Below are 20728 nucleotides of genomic sequence, written 5' to 3'. Positions count from 1 at the left end.
GTGCATGCGCAGTGCTACTGCACAGGCGCAAAACTCTCCAGGCTGCGGAAGCTCGACGAATTGGTGCACACACACAGAAGGCCGTGGCCGACCATATTACTGTTGGCATAACGGAGCGGCCAGGGAGCCCATGCACCTCATGGTGCTGAAGGAAGCCCCAGATAACTATAAATACACAAACAACATCTCAGGTTTCCTTTAAGGGGTGGAACTTGAACTTTAAGTAATAGGTTGGGGGGTGCACAGTTGCAGCAATAAACCAAGTATGGGGCAGCAGAAAGTCTGCATGTGTGCACAGAGACTGTGTGCATACACAATCCATGTGAATCAGTGTACAAACATCAGCACTTTATTACCCGAGTGTCATTAAATTAGATTTAGTTTTCCAACTGTAAGTGATTATGCTGGTGAACTGAATCCATGGTCTATGAGGACAAATGTGAGGGAGAAGTGCCCTCTAGTGGCAATGCACAGTAACAACTCTGAATAATATATATATATATATTAAACAGTATAGTCAATACAATTCTCAAAAAGGTTTTCAGCTAGCCAATAACAAAAAAGGACCTCCTTCCTCTGGGAACAAATGATATCACAATCGTCCAGCCGATGCTCAGCGTTTAGCAGGTACATCACCCCTGCACATCCATAGACAAACATCAAAGAAGACACGGCACTCAGGAGCTGTATGCAGCAACAAGCTGTATTGGAGCAAGCGATTACACCGCTTGCTCCAATACAGCTTGTTGCTGCATACAGCTCCTGAGTGCCGTGTCTTCTTTGATGATGTTCAGCTAGCCAATAACTATGATCAGAAAAAAAAAAAAAAAAAAGAAGAAGAGAAAGGCTCTGGTCCCTATGGGCCAGAACTGCTAATCCTAGAGTGCTTGTGTGTCCATGTGCACTGTTGGGAAGGGAGTCGTGGCAGAGATGCTTTTCACCAGGAAAGTGGCGTAGCCTAGCTGGCATTTGAACTGATGTAGGAGTCCATTGGAAGACAGGCCAATTGGGGGAAAAAAAAAAAAAAAAATAAACCCTCTAGATGAAGAGCACACTTTTATTGGGCAATCTCGAAGGATCTGCAGCAGATAGTTTGCATGTGTATGTACAGCGCGTGTGTGTGTGTTTCTGTATGTGCATGTACAGCGTGTGTGTGTGTGTGTGTTTCTGTATGTGCATGTACAGCGTGTGTGTGTGTGTGTTTCTGTATGTGCATGTACAGCGTGTGTGTGTGTGTGTGTTTCTGTGTGTGTGTGTGTGTGTTTCTGTGTGTGTGTGTGTGTGTTTCTGTGTGTGTGTGTGTGTGTTTCTGTGTGTGTTTCTGTGTGTGTGTGTGTGTGTGTTTCTGTGTGTGTGTGTGTTTCTGTGTGTGTGTGTGTGTGTGTGTGTTTCTGTGTGTGTGTGTGTGTGTGTGTGTGTGTGTGTTTCTGTGTGTGTTTCTGTGTGTGTGTGTGTGTGTGTGTTTCTCTGTGTGTGTGTGTGTTTCTCTGTGTGTGTGTGTGTTTCTGTGTGTGTGTGTGTGTGTTTCTCTGTGTGTGTGTGTGTGTTTCTGTGTGTGTGTGTGTGTGTGTGTGTGTGTGTGTGTGTGTGTTTCTGTGTGTGTGTTTCTGTGTGTGTTTCTGTGTGTGTGTGTTTCTGTGTGTGTGTGTGTGTGTTTCTGTGTGTGTTTCTGTGTGTGTGTGTGTGTGTGTGTGTGTGTGTGTTTCTGTGTGTGTGTGTGTTTCTGTGTGTGTGTGTGTGTGTGTGTTTCTGTGTGTGTGTGTGTGTGTGTGTGTGTGTGTTTCTGTGTGTGTTTCTGTGTGTGTGTGTGTGTGTGTGTGTTTCTGTGTGTGTTTCTGTGTGTGTGTGTGTGTGTGTTTCTGTGTGTGTGTGTGTGTGTGTTTCTGTGTGTGTGTGTGTGTGTGTGTGTGTGTGTGTTTCTGTGTGTGTTTCTGTGTGTGTGTGTGTGTGTGTGTGTGTGTGTTTCTGTGTGTGTGTTTCTGTGTGTGTGTGTGTGTTTCTGTGTGTGTGTGTGTGTGTGTTTCTGTGTGTGTGTGTGTGTGTGTGTTTCTGTGTGTGTGTGTTTCTGTGTGTGTGTGTGTGTGTGTGTGTGTTTCTGTGTTTCTGTGTGTCTGTGTGTGTGTGTGTGTGTGTTTCTGTGTGTGTGTGTGTGTGTTTCTGTGTGTGTGTGTGTGTGTTTCTGTGTGTGTGTGTGTGTTTCTGTGTGTGTGTTTCTGTGTGTGTGTTTCTGTGTGTGTGTTTCTGTGTGTGTGTTTCTGTGTGTGTGTTTCTGTGTGTGTGTTTCTGTGTGTGTGTTTCTGTGTGTGTGTTTCTGTGTGTGTGTTTCTGTGTGTGTGTTTCTGTGTGTGTGTTTCTGTGTGTGTGTTTCTGTGTGTGTGTTTCTGTGTGTGTGTTTCTGTGTGTGTGTTTCTGTGTGTGTGTTTCTGTGTGTGTGTTTCTGTGTGTGTGTTTCTGTGTGTGTGTTTCTGTGTGTGTGTGTCTGTGTGTGTGTTTCTGTGTGTGTGTGTCTGTGTGTGTGTTTCTGTGTGTGTGTGTCTGTGTGTGTTTCTGTGTGTGTGTGTGTGTGTGTGTGTGTGTGTGTGTGTGTGTGTGTGTGTGTGTACAATGAGCAAAACAGGACAAGAGGCGATAAGGGCACGGAAGGAAGGGATGTGAAATTCATAAGCCCAGAGTGGTGCTGAACACAATCAACACATAAGTGTGCTGAAGGCGGCCTTTTTGTCAGCCAGCAGTTTTGTAGGTGTGTTGCGGGAAATCCCCAGTTAGTCATGTTTCGGGTTGGTGAGATTATGGGCATCACACTTATGCTTGCGGTACTAGGGCAGGGGCGTGCACACTGGTGCCTACATACAGTACATGGTGAGTGGGCAGGGGCGTGCACACTGGTGCCTACATACAGTACATGGTGAGTGAAGTGTCCATAAGTGAACTCTAACACTTTGGCTGTATGCAAGTTTATATGTAGTATGAGTTTATCCTTATTGCACATTTATGTATGTTACCGTAAGGGCCCATTTCCACTAGCGCAAATTCGCACGCATTTTTTGCACGCAGATTCGCATGACAATATACTTCAATGGGCCTGTTTCCACTACAAAAACAAACAAAAAACAAACAAAAAAGACTGTGCGCAGGTAAATTCTGCAAAGCAGAGCAATCAGAATTTGCACACCGCACACAGTGTGCGATTCGCATGTAGTGTAATAGGAAAATCGCATGCGTTTTCGCCATGCGACTATCCATGCAAATTCACTTACGGTTTCATATAAAATTTAATGGAAAAGTGCACAGGCACGGAAATGGTTAAAAAAAATCGCATCGTTTGAAAAATACGCAAAAACATGCATTTTTGCATTAAAATTCGAATCCGTATGAAAATATGTTTACGCGTTTTCCGCAACGCACTAGTCGAAATGAAGCCTCCGTGTATTCTGTACTACAGAGGTGCCCACACTTTTTTGGCTTGTGAGCTACTTTTTGAAAAATTAGCAAGTCAAAATGATCTACCTATGTACAATTTTAGGGGCACACTTGTATATACAGAATGGAAAATGTAGTGCGGTCGGGATCTACCAAGAAGTCCTTCGCGATCTACCTAATGGGCACCCCTGCTGTACTACATGTTATCTTCCTGAAGATGTATTATTCCAAAAGTGTTTTTAGAAAACTGGACAGACGCCATGGAAGTGATATTTATGTGTGCTCTGTCTGTCCACATTATAACAACCACAAAACCACAGTGTTTGAGCTGCAAGGGGAATATGTTCCACATTACTGCAGTACGACAGTCAGAAAGGAATAATTTAAACAACAAAAAAAAAACACAACAAAAAGTTTAAGTGAAGCTCTCTACAGATCTCAAGGCCTGTACAGCATCAGTAAATCAGGCCCAAAACACAGAAGCTAGTAAACTGTCAGGCCATGTTCACATTATAAAAAACGCAAGCACTGAGTGATTGAGCGATTTTGAAAGTGCTTTTCTAAGCGCTTCAGGGTTCTCCCCAGAATTTTTTTGTAGCTGGGTGGCAGGAAAAAGTAGCCGGGTGGGGTGGGATGAGAGAATGCTGGACCGGCACTTTTCTGCACAATTCTGCTTACAGCATAGGAGAAGGTGAGCCGATGACAGCCGGGTGCTTACCAAAACTAGCCAGGTGCTCGGGGGCTAAGGAGAACACTGCTTTTTTAGGAGCGATTTTCATTTAGAAAAGCGCTTTTGTGTAGCCGTTTTTTTCCACTTCCTGACATCTGTCAGGAAGTGAACTCTTTGCCCCGGAAATGAATAAATACAAGTGTATTTATTCACTAAAAGCGCTCAGGAAATTTCTTTTCAAAGCACTTCAAGTGCTTAGCCATTTCCCTATCCTTTCTATTGAATCGCAAACGCTCTGAAAATGGTGCAGGAGCCGTGTTTGCGATTGGATAGAAAGCTCTTCGCTTATGTGAGAACTCTCACATAAGCTAACATTGCACAAGCGCTTTTAAGGCGATTTTTTAAATTGCCAGCTCTTAAAAGAAGCAAAATACGCTTATAAAATGTGAACAAGCCCTCGGTCCTGAAAACCCACTAGGAGCGCTATTCGATTTGAAATGCTCTTGCTAATGTAATGCTATGGGTGTGATACCACTTGAACAATGTGATTTTATAAAAATCTACCATAGCATTGCATTAGCAAGAGCTTTTTCAAACCACTAGCACTTAGAAAAGCCTTCTAGTGGGTTTGAGCCCTTTGGCCTCTTTGGCACAGTTGAACTGTGTGCTCAGCAAGCAGTTACCAGGCAGCAGCGAGCAGTTGTGAGAGTTTGAGAGGCATTTCACTGCCCATCAACTGCCCGTGGAAAAGAGCAGCAGTTGATTCACTAATTATATAAAAACAAAGTATGCGCTCAGGAAAACCACCTAAAAGAAGTTTAAAACACACGTGGTTCCAGTTCTCACAAATGCTTGTGTAAGCAAAGTAGATCAAATCAAAAGTTCTAGAGATCGCGTGCACACAGTCTTAAGACAAATCAGAATAGGTATACCATCTCCCAGTCTATGACACGAATAAAGACAAACCATTAAGGTTGGGTTCACACTGCAGATAGTGGACACTTGCTCTCCACCGCTCCTGAAGCCAGCCTCTCACGTTACAGTGATTTGCCCCCTTCCTGATTTCTTATTCTTTTGCATGTTTGTCACACTTAAATGTTTCTGCTCATCAAAAACCGTTAACTATTAGTCAAACATAACTGAACACAAAATGCAGTTTTAAATGATGGTTTTTATTATTTAGTGAGAAAAAAAAATCAAAACCTACATGGTCCTGTGTGAAAAAGAAATTGCTCATAGCAAAGAAGGAAACAAAATCTTGCACCGCTCCAAGGCTTTTTATTCCGTCAGTTCAATTTTCATACATGTACATTCAAGTCTATTTCTTAGTGATGTAAAATAACTGAAATAGACTTGAATGTACATGTATGAAAATTGAACTGACGGAATAAAAAGCCTTGGAGCGGTGCAAGATTTTTGTTTCCTTCTTTGCTATGAGATATATTACATCTATTTTCTGAATCTGAGCACGCAGAAGGTGATACCCTGCATCCCTATACCAGTTAGTGGAAACCCTCCCTAAGGCAGATATCCACTGTGCCCGCCTCTTTGATTCTATTTACTCACGTGAAAAAGAAATTGCCCCCTGAACCTAATAACTGGTTGGGCCACCCTTAGCAGCAATAACTGCAATCAAGCGTTTGCAATAACTTGCAATGAGTCTTTTACAGCGCTCTGGATGAATTTTGGCCCACTCATCTTTGCAGAATTGTTGTAATTCAGCTTTATTTGAGGGTTTTCTAGCATGTACTGCCTTTTTAAAGAGAATCTGTATTGTTAAAATCCCACAAAAGTAAACATACCAGTGCGTTAGGGGACATCTCCTATTCCCCTCTGTCACAATTTCGCCGCTCCCCTCCGCATTAAAAGTGGTTAAAAACAGTTTTAAAAAGTTTGTTTATAAACAAACAAAATGGCCACCAAAACAGGAAGTAGGTTGATGTACAGTATGTCCACACATAGAAAATACATCCATACACAAGCAGGCTGTATACAGCCTTCCTTTTGAATCTCAAGAGATCATGTGTGTTTTTTTTCCCCCTGCATCTCTCATGCACTGAAGTTTCAGGCTGCTCTTTTCTTCCTGCAAACAGCTTTGCCCTTGTATGTAATTCTTCAGTATGTGAAAGCCCAGCCAGCTCAGAGGACGATTTATCCAGCTTGTAAAAGATAAGAGAGAAGAGAGAAGCTGCTCTAATCTAAATAACACACAGGCAGTGTGCATAGAGGGGCCTGGAAGGCGGAGTTCATAGCAGAACCACAACACTGAAGAACTTGGCAGCCTTCCAGACACAGGCTGACAAGTCTGACAAGAGATAGATAAGTTGATATATTACAGAGACTGTGATAGTACAAAGTGCTGCAGTAAGCCAGAACACATTAGAATAGCTTTTGGAACTTGTAGGATGATAAAAAACAGGATGCAATTTTTGTTACGGAGTCTCTTTAAGGTCATGCCACAACATCTCAATAGGATTCAGGTCAGGACTTTGACTAGGCCACTCCAAAGTCTTTATTTTGTTTTTCTTCAGCCATTCAGAGGTGGATGTGCTGGTGTGTTTTGGGTCATTGTCCTGCTGCAGCACCTAAGATCGCCTCAGCTTGAGTTGACGAACAGATGGCCGGACATTCTCCTTCAGGATTTTTTAATAGATAGTAGAATTCATGGTTCCATCTATCACAGCAAGCCTTCCAGGTCCTGAAGCAGCAAAACAACCCCAGACCATCACACTACCACCACCATATTTTACTGTTGGTATGATGTTCTTTTCCTGAAATGCTGTGTTACTTCTACGCCAGATGTAACAGGACACGCACCTTCCAAAAAGTTCAACTTTTGTCTCATCGGTCCACAAGGTATTTCCCCAAAAGGCAATCATTGAGATGTTTTTTAGCAAAATTGAGACGAGCCTTAATGTTCTTTTTGCTTAAAAGTGGTTTGCGCCTTGGATATCTGCCAAGCAGGCCGTTTTTGCCCAGTCTCTTTCTTATGGTGGAGTCGTGAACACTGACCTTAATTGAGGCAAGTGAGGCCTGCAGTTCTTTAGATGTTGTCCTGGGGTCTTTTGTTGCCTCTCGGATGAGTTTTCTCTGCGCTCTTGGGGTTATTTTGGTTGGCCACTCCTGGAAAGGTTCATCACTGTTCCATGTTTTTGCCATTTGTGGATAATGGCTTTCACTGTGGTTCGCGGGAGTCCCAAAGCTTTAGAAATGGCTTTATAACCTTTACCAGACTGATAGATCTCAATTACTTTTGTTCTCATTTGTTTCTGAATTTCTTTGGATATTGGCATGATGTCTAGCTTTTGAGGTGCTTTTGGTCTACTTCTCTGTGTCAGATAGCTCCTATTTAAGTGATTTCTTGATTGAAACAGGTGCAGCAGTAATCAGGCCTGGGAGTGACTACAGAAATTGAACTCAGGTGTGATAAACCACAGTTAAGTTATTTTTTAACAAGAGGGGCACTCACTTTTTCACACAGGGCCATGTAGATTGAGTTTTTTTCTCACTAAATAATAAAAACCATCATTTAAAACTGCATTTTGTGTTCAATTATGTTATCTTTGACTAATAGTTAACGGTTTTTGATGAGCAGAAACATTTAAGTGTGACAAACATGCAAAAGAATAAGAAATCAGGAAGGGGGCAAAGTTTTTCACATCACTGTATATGCAAAAGATAAACACACACCACAACAGTGTACAACTGCTGAATAGGTTTTTCCCAAATACACTCCGCTGTGTCACACGCCGTCACCAACACACTCCACCAGTGCAGGAATGCTCCCCCCACGCACCCGCACTCACCCAGTTAGCCTCCCAAATATCCGGAGGCAGAAAATGACAGCGTTGGGGGATTTGATTCAGCAGACACACATGATGTGGGCTGGTAAGTAGCCCTTATTTTACTAACTGCAACTAACATAGCATAAAACCAGCGTTTAATCGGAAATTCCAAAAATATTACACTCACATGCAGTTAGTGGATACAAGCTTATCAAATACAGATCGGGTCCACTCCGAATGATGCCACCTCAGATCCACGCTGCGTTCAAACACCGTCCCTGATGAGTCAGAGTTTGACCAAATGCATAGGGCGGAGCGACGATACACGTGACTTGCAAGGCAACAGAGTGGAGCAGTGTTTGAACGCAGCGTGGATCTGAGGTGGCATCAGTCGGAGTGGTCACCCAGGGACCCAATCTGTATTTGATAAGCTTGTATCCACTAACTGCACGTGAGTGCAATATTTTGGGAATTTCCGATTAAACGCTGGTTTTATGCTATGTTAGAGTTCTTAGTTGCAGTTACTCGACATGTGTGTCTGCTGAATCAAATCCCCCAACGCTGTCATTTCCTGCCTCCGGATATTTGGGAGGCTGACTGGGTGAGTGCGGATACACGATGTTCCTGCACTAGAGGAGTTTGCTGGTGACGGCATGTGACACAGTGGAGTGGATTTGGGGAAAACTTATTCAGCAGTTATACGCTGTTATAGTGTCTGTTTATCTTTTGCATGTAACGTGAGAGTCTGGCTTCAGGAGTGGTGGACAGCAAGTGTCAACCATCTGCAGTGTGAACCCAACCTTGATGGTTTATGTCTTTATTCGGGCCATAGACTGGGAGATGGTATACCTATTCTGATTTGTCTTAAAGGAGTTATCGGGCAGGTGCAGTAGTTCTGCACCTGCGCAGCACGCTCCGGTCCACGTGGCAGTGATTGACAGCGCAGCTCACGCAGGCGCAGTACAGGCCGACCTCCAGGTCGGTCTGACATCACCACAGCGGACCGGGAGGCAGAGGTGGCGAACGGCTACGGGGAGAGCTGCGGCAAGGGACATGTTTGGAGCTTGGGGCTGGGTAGCTGAAGCCCCGGGTAAGTAGCCCTTATTTTACTAGTAAGTGCCTGATAACTCCTTTAAGACTGTGTGCGCGATCTCTAGAACTTTTAAGTTGATTCACTAAGTAGCCTACTTGTAAAATGCATAATTAAAACAGGTGCATAGTCCTCAAAACACCACGGGTTCATAGCTTTCTGTTTATAGAAGGGGGCACTGTAGCCAGATTTACCCAACCAGATTAATTCTGAATATATTTAGAATGAATCTGAAAGCATTTCAAATTATTTAGAATTCAAAACAACTGTTCATTAACCACTTCAAGTTTTGTATTTTGTTTTTACCCCTAATGCTGGGTACAAACTATGTGTTTTTTCCGTCGATTTTCCGATCAATTTCCGATTCGAGTCTCTTATCTTTTCTCATCTATTTTCATTCACTTCTATGAGAAAATCGATCAGAAAAACAATCGGAAATAAGATTAGACATGTCGGAAATTATCGCGCCATCTATCTAACACAAAATTGTATGGTGTGTACCTAGCGTTAGGCCCCTTTTCCACAGACAGTTGATAAGCAGTGAAACGCCTCAAACGCTCACAACTGCTCACTGCTGCCTGGCAACTGCTCACTGCTGCCTGGCAACTGCTCACTGCTGCCTGGCAACTGCTCACTGCTGCCTGGCAACTGCTCACTGCTGCCTGGCAACTGCTCACTGCTGCCTGGCAACTGCTCACTGCTGCCTGGCAACTGCTCACTGCTGCCTGGCAACTGCTCACTGCTGCCTGGCAACTGCTTGCTGAGCACACAGTTCAACTGCTTGTGTAAAAGAGGTCTAAAGGTTCACTATTGATACAGCAATGTCACTATTACGTCACTTGATACAGCAATGACTTATTACCTATGCATCAAAGTGGTATATATTTTTTTTGTTCAGGGCAAACTAGACTTTCTGTATTTTTTTTTTTATTTCACAGGCACAGAAAATTAGGTCTAAACCACAAAATTGTGCTTTTTCATGTTCCCCCTTTCCTAATGTTTACATGACAAGTACCACAGTTGTAAAACCCCTCAAAATACATGATTTGTCTCGTCCCGGTTAAAACGATATCATACATGCCATATTTCATCACTAGTTGGGCATGTAGCGCACCATTATCGCCAGTCTGTGCGTCTGTAGCAATTGCATGTGATCACTAGGGTGCACAGTTTGGGGACCCCAGTGCTGTATAGATGCATTGCTAGGCAACAGCATTTCAATGAATCTATATAGCGTTGTGTCCCCAAGCAGTAGACCTAGTGATCGCATCAGATTAAAAAAAAAATTAAAGTGACAGTGCGCCCATCATAGTTTTTTGTATTTTCCCTCTCCTAACGTTATGTAAGTGATTACTGGTAGTAGCAATCCTTCACATTTGGGAGAGTGCATGAGTGTACACGCATAACAGGAGCACAAGAACAGCAGGATTCTGCGCTGGACATACCTCATACATCCAGGAACACAGAGAGGCACAGATCTGGATGTACGTGGTACATCCAAAAACAGCAATAGGTTAATGACAACACGGACTAGCCACGCAGGCTTTCATTACATTTGCTTAAGTTTTAGTTCTCCAACTGTAAAGGCCTGTTTCCACTAGTCTTGTATTCTCATCGCATCAAACCTGAAGCCAATGCATATCAATGGAGTGGTTTCCATTGCATGAAAATTTTCATTTGCGACACAGTGCGACCTGGGGAAATTATGGATGGAATGCTGCAAATATCCGCAGCATGCATCAGATTCCCCTTAGCAGAAACAGACAGCCTGCATCCAGACTTCCGAAAGACAACAGGAAGTCACCCACGGCTAGATGCCATCATAAGTGGGCAGTGGAAACGGGCCATTTCCACTAGCTCAGCATCAGTTTTTCTGCATCCAGATTTCTGGATGTGGCTATTTAATATCTGTATGGGAAACTGATGCATTATGCAGAAATCTGCAACATGACATCCATAATTTTTCTGCATCAGAAAAATTGTGTTTCATGGAAACAGGCCAATAGGCTTTCACTAGAGTCGTTTTTTCTGCTTCCAGAATCTGCATGTAGTGGAAACAGGCCATTCAATTTCTCCTAGCTGATGAACTGCATCCACTTGTCTGACAAATGTGAGGGGGAAGTGCCCTCTAGTGGCTATGTGCAGTAACAACTGTGATTGTTCGTATCTATGAACAGTATAGTTCTCATTTCATCTTATTGTGCCTACTTCAAAATAAAGAAAATTCCCTATAGATCTTAAAGTGAACCCGAGGTGAGTAATATGGAGGCAGCCAAATTTATTTTCTTTCAAGCAATACACGTTGCATGGCTATCCTGCTGATCCGCTGCCTCTAATACTTTCAGTCATAGACCCTGAACAAGCATATGCAGATCAGGCGTTTGTCTATATTGTCAGTACTGACAAGATTAGCGGCTTGCTGGTTTTCTGGTGCTATTCAGCTACTAGGGCAGCCAAATAAATGAGCAGGACTGCCAGGCAGCTGGTATTGTTTACAAAGAAACAAATATGGCAGCCTCTATATCTGTCTCACCTCGGGGGGGGAGCAGCTCTGGTTATAACGTGGACCCAAATTAAAAATACAAGATTTCAGAAATAAAATCTATTTTCTAAATTATAATAAATAGCAGCCTTTTTTCAGCTGCATGATGACAAATATAAAATATTTTACATTTATTGGAGGAACCCCTCCCTTCCTTTCAAATTGCCGGGATTTTTCTGGCAAACTGGTGGAGTAGATGGTGTCCGGCAATGGAGGAATTGCTAATGGCTGCCCCCAGTATAACCCTAGTTATGAAAAGAGAAGGGTGAAAAGCATGCACTGAAATGATCATAGGTTTGAAGGAGAGTTTATTTATCTTTGTATGTGTCAGAGTGGTGCAACTAAATATTTGTAATAAAAATAAAAAAAAAAAAAAAAATAAAAATATATATATATATATATATATATATATATATATATATATATATATATATATATATATATATATATATATATATATATATATATATATATATATATATATATATATATATATATATATATATATATATATATATATATATATATATATATATATATATATATATATATATACACATATATACACATATATATTTGGTTTGGGTCCGCTTTAAGTGAAATGTAATGTGGCCAGTTACTTACCTGGGGCTTCTTAGCCACCTGAAGTCTTCCTGGTCCCTCACCCTCAATCCACGCTAGTTTATTCCTCAACTGTCCACCTCCGCCTGTTGAAGGCCACTGTGCATGCACGGCCCTTGCCCCACGCCTCCTGGATCATATTCTGCACATGCACAGTGGCAATATTTACTTACTGTGTCAGCACAGAATGCTCTAAGGCCATTGGAGGAGGTGGACAGCACAGGCCTGTGCATGCAGTGTCTGGAGGGCAACAGCGGATGAAAGGAGCAGAGCGGAAAGATGGCGAGGGAACAGGAGGACTTCCAAGGGCTAGAAGAAGCCACAAGTAACCAGCCACTTTACATTTCACTTAGTGTACCAGAGATGTAATAAACTAATACCTGGGGCTTCCTCCAGTCCCATGTGCACGGATCGCTCCCACGCCACCATCCTCAGCCTTCTCTATTGCTGGTACTGGGTCCTGTAACTTCTTCCAGTCACGGCCAGTCCACGCAAGAGAAGTGCGACCTCTATGGCTGCCGGAGAGATACGTAGAGAGCGCACTTCTCTTGCGTCAGACTGGCAGAAGTTGCGGGACCTGGTACCTGCAACAGAGAAGACGGAGGACGGCGGCATGGGAGCGTTCTGTGCTCATGGGGCTGGAGGAAGCCCCAGGTATGTATATTTATTAAAGGTGGGTACACACGTCAGATAAAAGTCTTTGGAAAATGAAAGATCACAGACCAATTTTACCCCCTTTCATGTAGTATGAGAGCCATACTCTACACAGTCTATTCTATGGAGCTGAACTCCCCATCAGATAAAAATCTTTGCAAGATGCTGCACACAAAGATGCTGTACACATTCAACAGATCAGTATCTGCAAAAGATCTGTTCCTGCAAAAGATCCATTCCTGCAAAATGCATACATAGTCTATGAGATCTGCAGATCATCATACACACCTTGTTTAATGGACATTCATCTGCAGATCAGACAATTATCTGCCGATCTGAAGATCCAACCTGGTGGATCTGATCTACAGATAATTGTCCGTTAAACAAGGTGTGTATGAGGTCTGCAGATATCATAGACTATGAATGCGCTTTGCAGGAATGGATCTTTTGCAGGAACAGATCTTTTGCAGATACTGATCTGTTGCATGTGTACAGCGGTCTTTGCGTGCAGCATCTTGCAAAGATTTTTATCTGATGGGGAGTTCAGCTCCATAGAATAGACTGTGTAGAGTATGGCTCTCATACTACATGAAAGGGGGTAAAATTGGTCTGTGATCTTTCATTTTCCAAAGACTTTTATCTGACGTGTGTACCCACCTTAAGTCTCTGGTTTCCTTTAAAATGGTTTGTGACGCAGGCTATTGCGATCTATATCCTCTTTGCACCATCTAATCTCTACCAGAACGTAAATTTCAATATACTTGCTCGGCACACTCTCGCTGTGATCATGTTAAACTCTAAACTCAGCTTTCTAATGACATCTGATTTCTAGGTTTCTGCAATGAAAGAGTCGAGAGCAGCGTTTCCTGCATACAAATACAACAGCAAGTCCAATGCATTCCTGAAGACTGATAGGTCACACTGAATTGGTTGCTATGCAAATGTTAAACTTGACGCCTAATTATGTCTAAAGTTGCCAATAAACGGTACCATTTTCTCATCAGATATGATCTTTTGACGCGATTTGAATGATTGTAACTAATCGGAAGGCAATTATCGATTGTTAACATTTACTGAATGATTCTTACTTCAAATGCGATCATAAAATCCATCTTTACGCTCGATTTATCCTATTTAGCAATCGACCAAAGAATCGTTCCTTATCTATTTCCTTCATAAACAGCAAATTTTCTATACAATGCGATCATAAAAAAAAAAAAAAAAAAAAAAAAAAAAAAAAAAAATCGCATACAAAGATTTCCTTCGGTGAAAAAAATTGTACGGTTAATGAGTACCTTTAGTTTAATGTCAGTTCAGGTTTGCTTTAGAAAAACAATTATCACAGACTGCAAAAATGTTTACCTTGCCAAAAACTGTATCAACATATTTCTCGGTTCTTCCTTCTAAAATATCCGGATCGTCCAGTCCAGATCCGCCAATAATTCCAACCTGTAAAGCGAAGCGCAGGTTAGTGTATTAGTTATTAAACCAGTGCTTTCATCTCAGCAGGCGATCGTCCAGATTCTGCTCCTAATCAGGGGTTATAAAACTTGCGTGTCTGTGCAAACATCCCTAATGCTGAATACTCACCATAGCGACACAGGAAGATGGATCCAGTGATATTCCCCTACAAAGAGTGTTCCCTGATCCATCTTCCTGCAAGGTGGGTATGGGTGACGTTACACGACAGGAGCGAACGGGAAGTCAAGCGATTGCGCTACTTTGCGTGGAGTTGTTGGGGATCTTAAGATCTGATCCAGATCCTATGACAGCCGATCGCTGCGTGTTGCTAAGCGTGTTTCGCATAAGCACACATCTGTACTACATCGCGGAAACAATTTCTCGTTGTTCAAGAAATCGTCGGAAAAACAAAAACAAAACTGCATAGTGGATACGGGCCTCAAGACCAATATAGTGACTAAACTACTATGGGGTCCCCTCAACTGTGCACATGCATTACTAGGCAATGGTAGAGCAATGAATATGCTCGACACTGCGGGGCTCCTAACTGTGGCCATAGAGATCACAGCCGATCACTACAGGTGTCAAATATTAAAAATATGCATATAAGTGCAGGTGACAAAAGAGGTTAATAGGCTAGGTGAGAAGTTAACACTTCACTGCATACCCCCTCCCCACACATACAAATTTTTTTTAGTTTTCATTTGTTTTTTACTGTTAAAACTCCCCACCCTAACTTTTAAAGGGAACCTTAAGGTTTCTTGCACACAGGGACGTTACAGGCGCACGTTAGTGCAGCCTGTAACGCTCCCCCAACGCACAGCAATGTAACACAAGTGGGCTGTTCACACTGCCCATGTTGCGTTACATTGTAACGCAGCAAAGTGCTGCATGCTGTGCGTTCTGCGCGGCTAAGCCGCGTTAGACTGTTTGCACATGCTCAGTCATGTTGGGGAGTAGGGGAGAGCGGCGGGGCACATGGCTAATTAATATTCACTGCACTCAGTGACGTGCAGTGTTTACTTCCTGGAGCGGCCGCTCTGTGCGACGATTGGCCGGTCGGGACCACGTGATGCCGCATGCGTCCAAGAGTACGCATCACGGCATCACGGACGCCAGAGTGAGCTGCACAACGCGGCTCACTCCGACGTCCACACCAGAGAGCACCAGGCGTTGCATTAGGGGCACGTTATGTGCCCTATAACGTCCCCTAAACGCAACGTCCTGGTGTGTAACTACCCTTAATGTAAAAAATAAAGAGTTTAATTTACCTGGGGCTTCTCCCAGCCCTCTGCAGCCACGCTGGTCCTCTACAATCCTCAGTTCTCCCGCCGCCAGCTAGTTTTGTTTTCACGAACTCGGAGTCTGTGGCCCAGTGTGCCTGTGCAGCCCTGGCAACGTGTATAGTGCTCTCGTTGCATAGGACGCTATTGCAGACGGTAACACAAACAAGGATACGCGTTGCCAGGGCTGCGCAGACGCAGTGGCCCTCAGACTTAACTTCACAGTTACGGTTCCCTTTAATAATGAATATAGCAAATAGCAGCAATCATTTCCTTTTGACTGGGTGCACCCATGGAAGCATGTGTTCAAGGTGGGCCTGCATGGCGACTGTAAGGGCCTATTCACACTAGACGCGCTTTTTTGAGAGTTTTACGATTAGCAGTTTTTAAAATCACTCCCATTCACTTTCATAAAAATCGTGATTTTAATGAAAGTGAATGGGAGCGATTTTAAAAACCGCTAATCAATTGCAAAACGTTCAGAAAAGCGCTTCTTGTGTGAATGGGCCCTCATTCATGAATGTTAAATAAATGTCCTGAACTGTTTAATGGGAACCAAGCACCACTTTTTTTCCTGGTTTCTAATAGCAATAGGAGCTGCCATGTTTCCCCCTCCACTTCTAGCTGCCCATTATTTATCCAGGGGAAGGTGTGAAGATTAGCAGATGTGTCTTCTGTAAATGTTTTTAAAGCACAGTGTGCTATGTGCCCACCCAATAAAATAATTACATTGTTTTGAAGCACAGTGTCGTATGTACCCACCCAATAAAATAATTACATCCATATCTGCCAGAAATGTCCTTATCTGCCTGAAAATTCTGCAGTCAGGCAGAAGTAGAGTAAAAAGTATCTGTTAAACTTTTAAGTGTAAAAAGAAAAGGTAAAATTGAAGTTATTTTTAATAATGAGCCACATTATTGGCATATCTTTAATGTGCTGTTGAGATGCCCTGGGTGCTAAAAATGGTTCACTTTAATGGTGGGTCTCAGTCATTAGAATGATGCAGAATTGGACAGGGACAACATTATGTTGCTATGCCATCTTATTATTATGCATTTATAGAGCGCTGACATCTGCCACAGGGCTGTACAGAGTATATAGTATTGTCACTGTGTCTCAGAGGGGCTCGCAATCTAATCCCTACCATAGTCTAGGCTTAATCTTAGAGGGAAGCCAATTAACTTTAGCTGTGTCTTTGGGATGTGGGGGGGGGGGGGGGGGGGGAACTCATGCAGACACTACTAGAAAATAAAAACTGTATGCAGATAGCACCCTGGCTGGAACTGGGGACCCAGCACTGCAAGGTGAGAATGCCATCCACTACACCACTGTGCTGACTGGTATAACAATCTAATACAGGTAGGTCCCGGCTAACGAATGAGATAGGGACTGTAGGTTTGTTCTAAAACTGAATCAGTTCTTAAAGTGGAACAGAAGATTCGATACAAACAGTTTCACTTACCTGAGGCTTCCCCAAGCCCCCTGCAGCCGTCTCACGCCGGTCCTCCATGATCCTTTCTCCCGCCAAGGTGCAGTTTCATTACCACCAACTTGTAAGTCGACGGCAACTACACCTGCGCAGCTGCCGTTGACTTACAAGCCGGCAGTAATGAAACTGCATCACGGCGAGAGAACGGAGGATCGTGGAGGACCGGCGTTCCCACATAATCCCAGAATTTGGTCTGTTCAGATCAACAGGTCATTCATAAGTCGGGCGTTAGTAAAAGTCAGGGACTACCTGTAATTAATAGGTTTGTAACTCTGGGAAAATGTCCCTGAACGCCGAATGTGTTTTTCAAATAAAAAAAAAAAAAAAAAAAAAAGGAGGGGGGGGGCTTTGTATGTTTTCCTCAAAAGAGGATTAGATGATATGTGCCTTTAATTCAAATCTGAAGTCCACTTCTTCAAACATTTCCACTTATTGCTTGTCAGGAGCGGTACCTGACTGTCTGAACCAGCTCCTTTCTCCTGTCATCACCTCTGCTCTCCTGTTCGTGAGTCATGCAGAACAGGCAGCGCAGTAGAGCGTTATACATACTTGCTCCTGAATCCATGTCACTGTGCTCCAGACCCATATCCTGCTCTGTCTGTGCTCCTGTCATAGGTAACGTCCCCCGCACACATGCTGTAGACATGCACTGCAGACTCATTGTACCTATTGTAAACATACGTGTTTACTGTACACATTTGCACTGCAGTGTTCTCCCCAAGCTCTTTTAGCCGGGTACTCCACCCGGCTAGATTTGGTGACCACCCGGCTGTCATCGGCTCAGCTCCTCACCTCCTCCTATGCTGTAAGCAGAGTTGCCCTGCATTTTCATCTCGCCCCACCCGGCTACTTTTTCATGCCACCTGGCTGGAAACAAATTCTGGGGAGAACACTGCACTGTACACATACATTGTACGGCGTAGGTTTTTGTGTGTACACACACACATGCTTTGTATATGCGATTAATGCAACCATATGCTTGCGGCAAGCTATCGCCGATAATTTCTTATCTAAAATTACATATGCAGGACGGAAGCTTTAAAAAGGTATTTATTGGTAAGGTTTGAAAATATTTACTTAACTGAAAGTTTATAAGACATGACCCATAGACCGTTAGGCCTGGAACCCACTAAGAATCACTTCAGCACTGTAAAATCAGCTCATCGCTGTGTGCAGCGATTCCTAGGGCAAGTGTGCTTGCGATTCCCAATGCTTAGAAGAGCTGTACAGTAAACTGTGCAGACCTTACGATTAGCCATTCAGATTTTTGTTTTTTCAATAAACTATTATATTTACCAGGTGTCAGTCTTCCGTTTATAGCCCCACCCCCTAAAGGAAGAGGCTGTCTGAAAACCAAAAATACAGACAACTGGTGAGTATAATAAAGTTTATTTAAATTGCAATCTCTCGCCTCCCCCCCCCCCCCAAAAAGAAAAAAAAAAAACAAAACCTCAAACTCACTTTTCAAAGCCATGTTGCAGAGCTTATATACTTAGCATGGAGTGCAAATGCGCTCAAAATGCTGCATGTCCTGCAATTACCCATAATCACAGTCTCACTAGTGGGTTCCAAACCACTCACTCTCACTGGCAAAGCAATCTGGGAATCGTTGGCGATTGTTGGCGATCCCAAAATGCTGCCAAAAACACCCTAGTGAGTCCCAGCCCTTACCATGCAATGTTACCCAACCAGGAACAGTTTATCCCACATCCTATGCAATTTCCCATCAGGTTGTTTTGTGATCTCTAGGCTATAATGTACCCCGCCTCAGATAGGGAAATACAGGCACGTGTTGTGTAGTATGAACAAGTTCTTACACATACTGCAAAAATGGTACAGTTGGGAGATATATGCCTATAGTACAAGTCTCACATTATGCTTAATTCATATAAACTGCTTCAGGATAACACTAGGTTAAAATCTTTACCTCTACTCACACGTAAAAGACGTTTATTTACAAAAGGATTTCACTTCAAATTATAAACACGTTTACAAGAAGCTTCTTCTAAAGACAATATGATAAAGTTATATGCAATAGCATGAGAGTTGATGTGACATGCAGATTACAAAGTGACTTGGCTCTGCCTTCTGCTCGGATAGAGAATGCAATCCCTCCCTACCAGGAAGCCACGCGGCTACGTACAGCTTGCTGCAGCAGCTACACGCCTGCTTTCCCATATGCATGTCATGTACGTGATGTCATGCCAGCGCCGTAGTCGGTTATATTGCGTTGCTAGTGACCCTAGGAAGCAACGTAAAGCAAGCAGAGAAGGTAGAACGTGTAAGGACGCGTAATAGCGGACATTCCATGGCCTCCTCACTAACCTTCACAGAGTGCACAGCCATATTGGGAGCAGCGAAGAGGAGGGTCTGGAACTAGCTGCCTTCACGCCAAGCAGCGCAGCACAGCCTCATCATTTATCAGCGCGTTTTTGCATACTGCCTAGAGCTTCCTGAAATATGTAAGGAGGCCCCCTATTGGTTGCTTTGAAGAGAAAGAGAAACTTAAAATATAAGAAACTTCATGTTGGTGTCACAAGCATGTTTGTAGTGAATAAACGTACTATAGACTTTGTTCACATTTAAAATCGAAGCCAGCGGTTTGCGATTTTGCGAGTGATTCCCCCCCTCCCGGCGATTACTTGTGCGCTACGATTTTGTGGACGCAAGTCAGGAAGTGAACTATTTAACCCAGAAAAGAATAAATACAATATTATTCTTAAAAGCGTGAACTCAATCGCTGCACAAATTGATTTTGTGAGCGTTTTGCGTTTTTCCTATACCTTTTATTGTAGCAAAATCGTCCTAAAATGGTACATGCAGCGCTTTGCTGAGCGGAAAGCTGACAAATGCTGAGATATGAATTATCCCATTAAGGGGAACTTCAGCCTAAACAAACCTACTGTCATCAAGTTACATTAGTTATGTTAATTAGAATAGATAGGTAATATAATCTCTTACCCACCCTGTTTTAAAAAAACAGGCAAATGTTTGTGATTCATGGGGGCTGCCATCTTTGTCATGGGGGCAGCCATCTTTTTGGTTGAAAGGAGGTGACAAGGGGCAGGAGACACAGTTCCAACTGTCCTGTGTCCTGATCACCACTCCCAGCTGCACACACTAGGCTTCAAATGTCAAATTCAAAATGTAAAAAAAAAAAAAATTGCACCAAAACAGCAGAACGAGAACAACAAAATCAGAAATCCCATCATGCTTTGCACAGCATCAGGGGAAAAAAGCCCGGACAGTTTTCTTCTGTGCAGCTAAAAATGAGGCTTGTATAAGAGAAACAAAGTTCTGATGCTGTGAAACTGTTAAAGAAACACCAAGCCTTTTCAGTGCTGCTGAGTCGATTTTTAGTCCAGGGGTTCACTATAAGGATTCATTGCACTAGCGATAGGGTGTTTCTTTTAAATCGCCGGCACTCAACAAAAAAAACCGCAAAACGCCCTAGGTGTGAACGAGCCCATAGTGAGCAAGGCGAAACCTCTGCTTGGAATATATTTAAAAATATTGTGATTTATTCTAAACATCATCACAGTATGTACACAGTTCCACTTTCTATAACCTTGTTTGCCAGGTATGCAATATTATGAATAAACTCCAAATGAGGTAAGGTAACGGATATAATTATTGAAATGAGAGAAACATGGAGGCGGCACTGAAGTATGCTAAAAAAAATAAGAGTTTTACTTACCTAGGGCTTCTGCCGG

At 43.0% G+C, this 20728-nt stretch overlaps 1 protein-coding gene across 5 annotated transcripts in view; it reads right to left on the bottom strand.

The window, feature by feature from the left end:
• MTAP (methylthioadenosine phosphorylase) overlaps nt 1-19446 on the bottom strand; it is a 92966-nt gene extending 73520 nt beyond the window's left edge. For 2 of the 5 annotated variants that reach the window (XM_068234457.1, XM_068234466.1), the window contains exons 1-2: nt 19341-19446; nt 14145-14231 (exon numbers count right to left, since the gene is read on the bottom strand). In XM_068234457.1, the coding sequence (XP_068090558.1) occupies nt 14145-14231; nt 19341-19361 (108 nt within the window). In that variant the 5' untranslated portion in view covers nt 19362-19446. Of the gene's footprint in view, nt 1-14144; nt 14232-18942; nt 19110-19158; nt 19182-19340 lie in introns of those variants that run through there. The other 3 variants (XM_068234488.1, XM_068234482.1, XM_068234473.1) reach the window with 3 other exon arrangements.
• Between the last annotated feature and the right edge of the window lie 1282 nt (nt 19447-20728).

This window comes from Hyperolius riggenbachi, chromosome 1 (genome assembly GCF_040937935.1).
Source record: "Hyperolius riggenbachi isolate aHypRig1 chromosome 1, aHypRig1.pri, whole genome shotgun sequence".
Lineage (NCBI taxonomy): Eukaryota > Metazoa > Chordata > Amphibia > Anura > Hyperoliidae > Hyperolius > Hyperolius riggenbachi.
The sequence above is the reverse complement of the archived record's forward strand: the minus strand, read 5'-3'. Positions and strand labels throughout refer to the sequence as shown.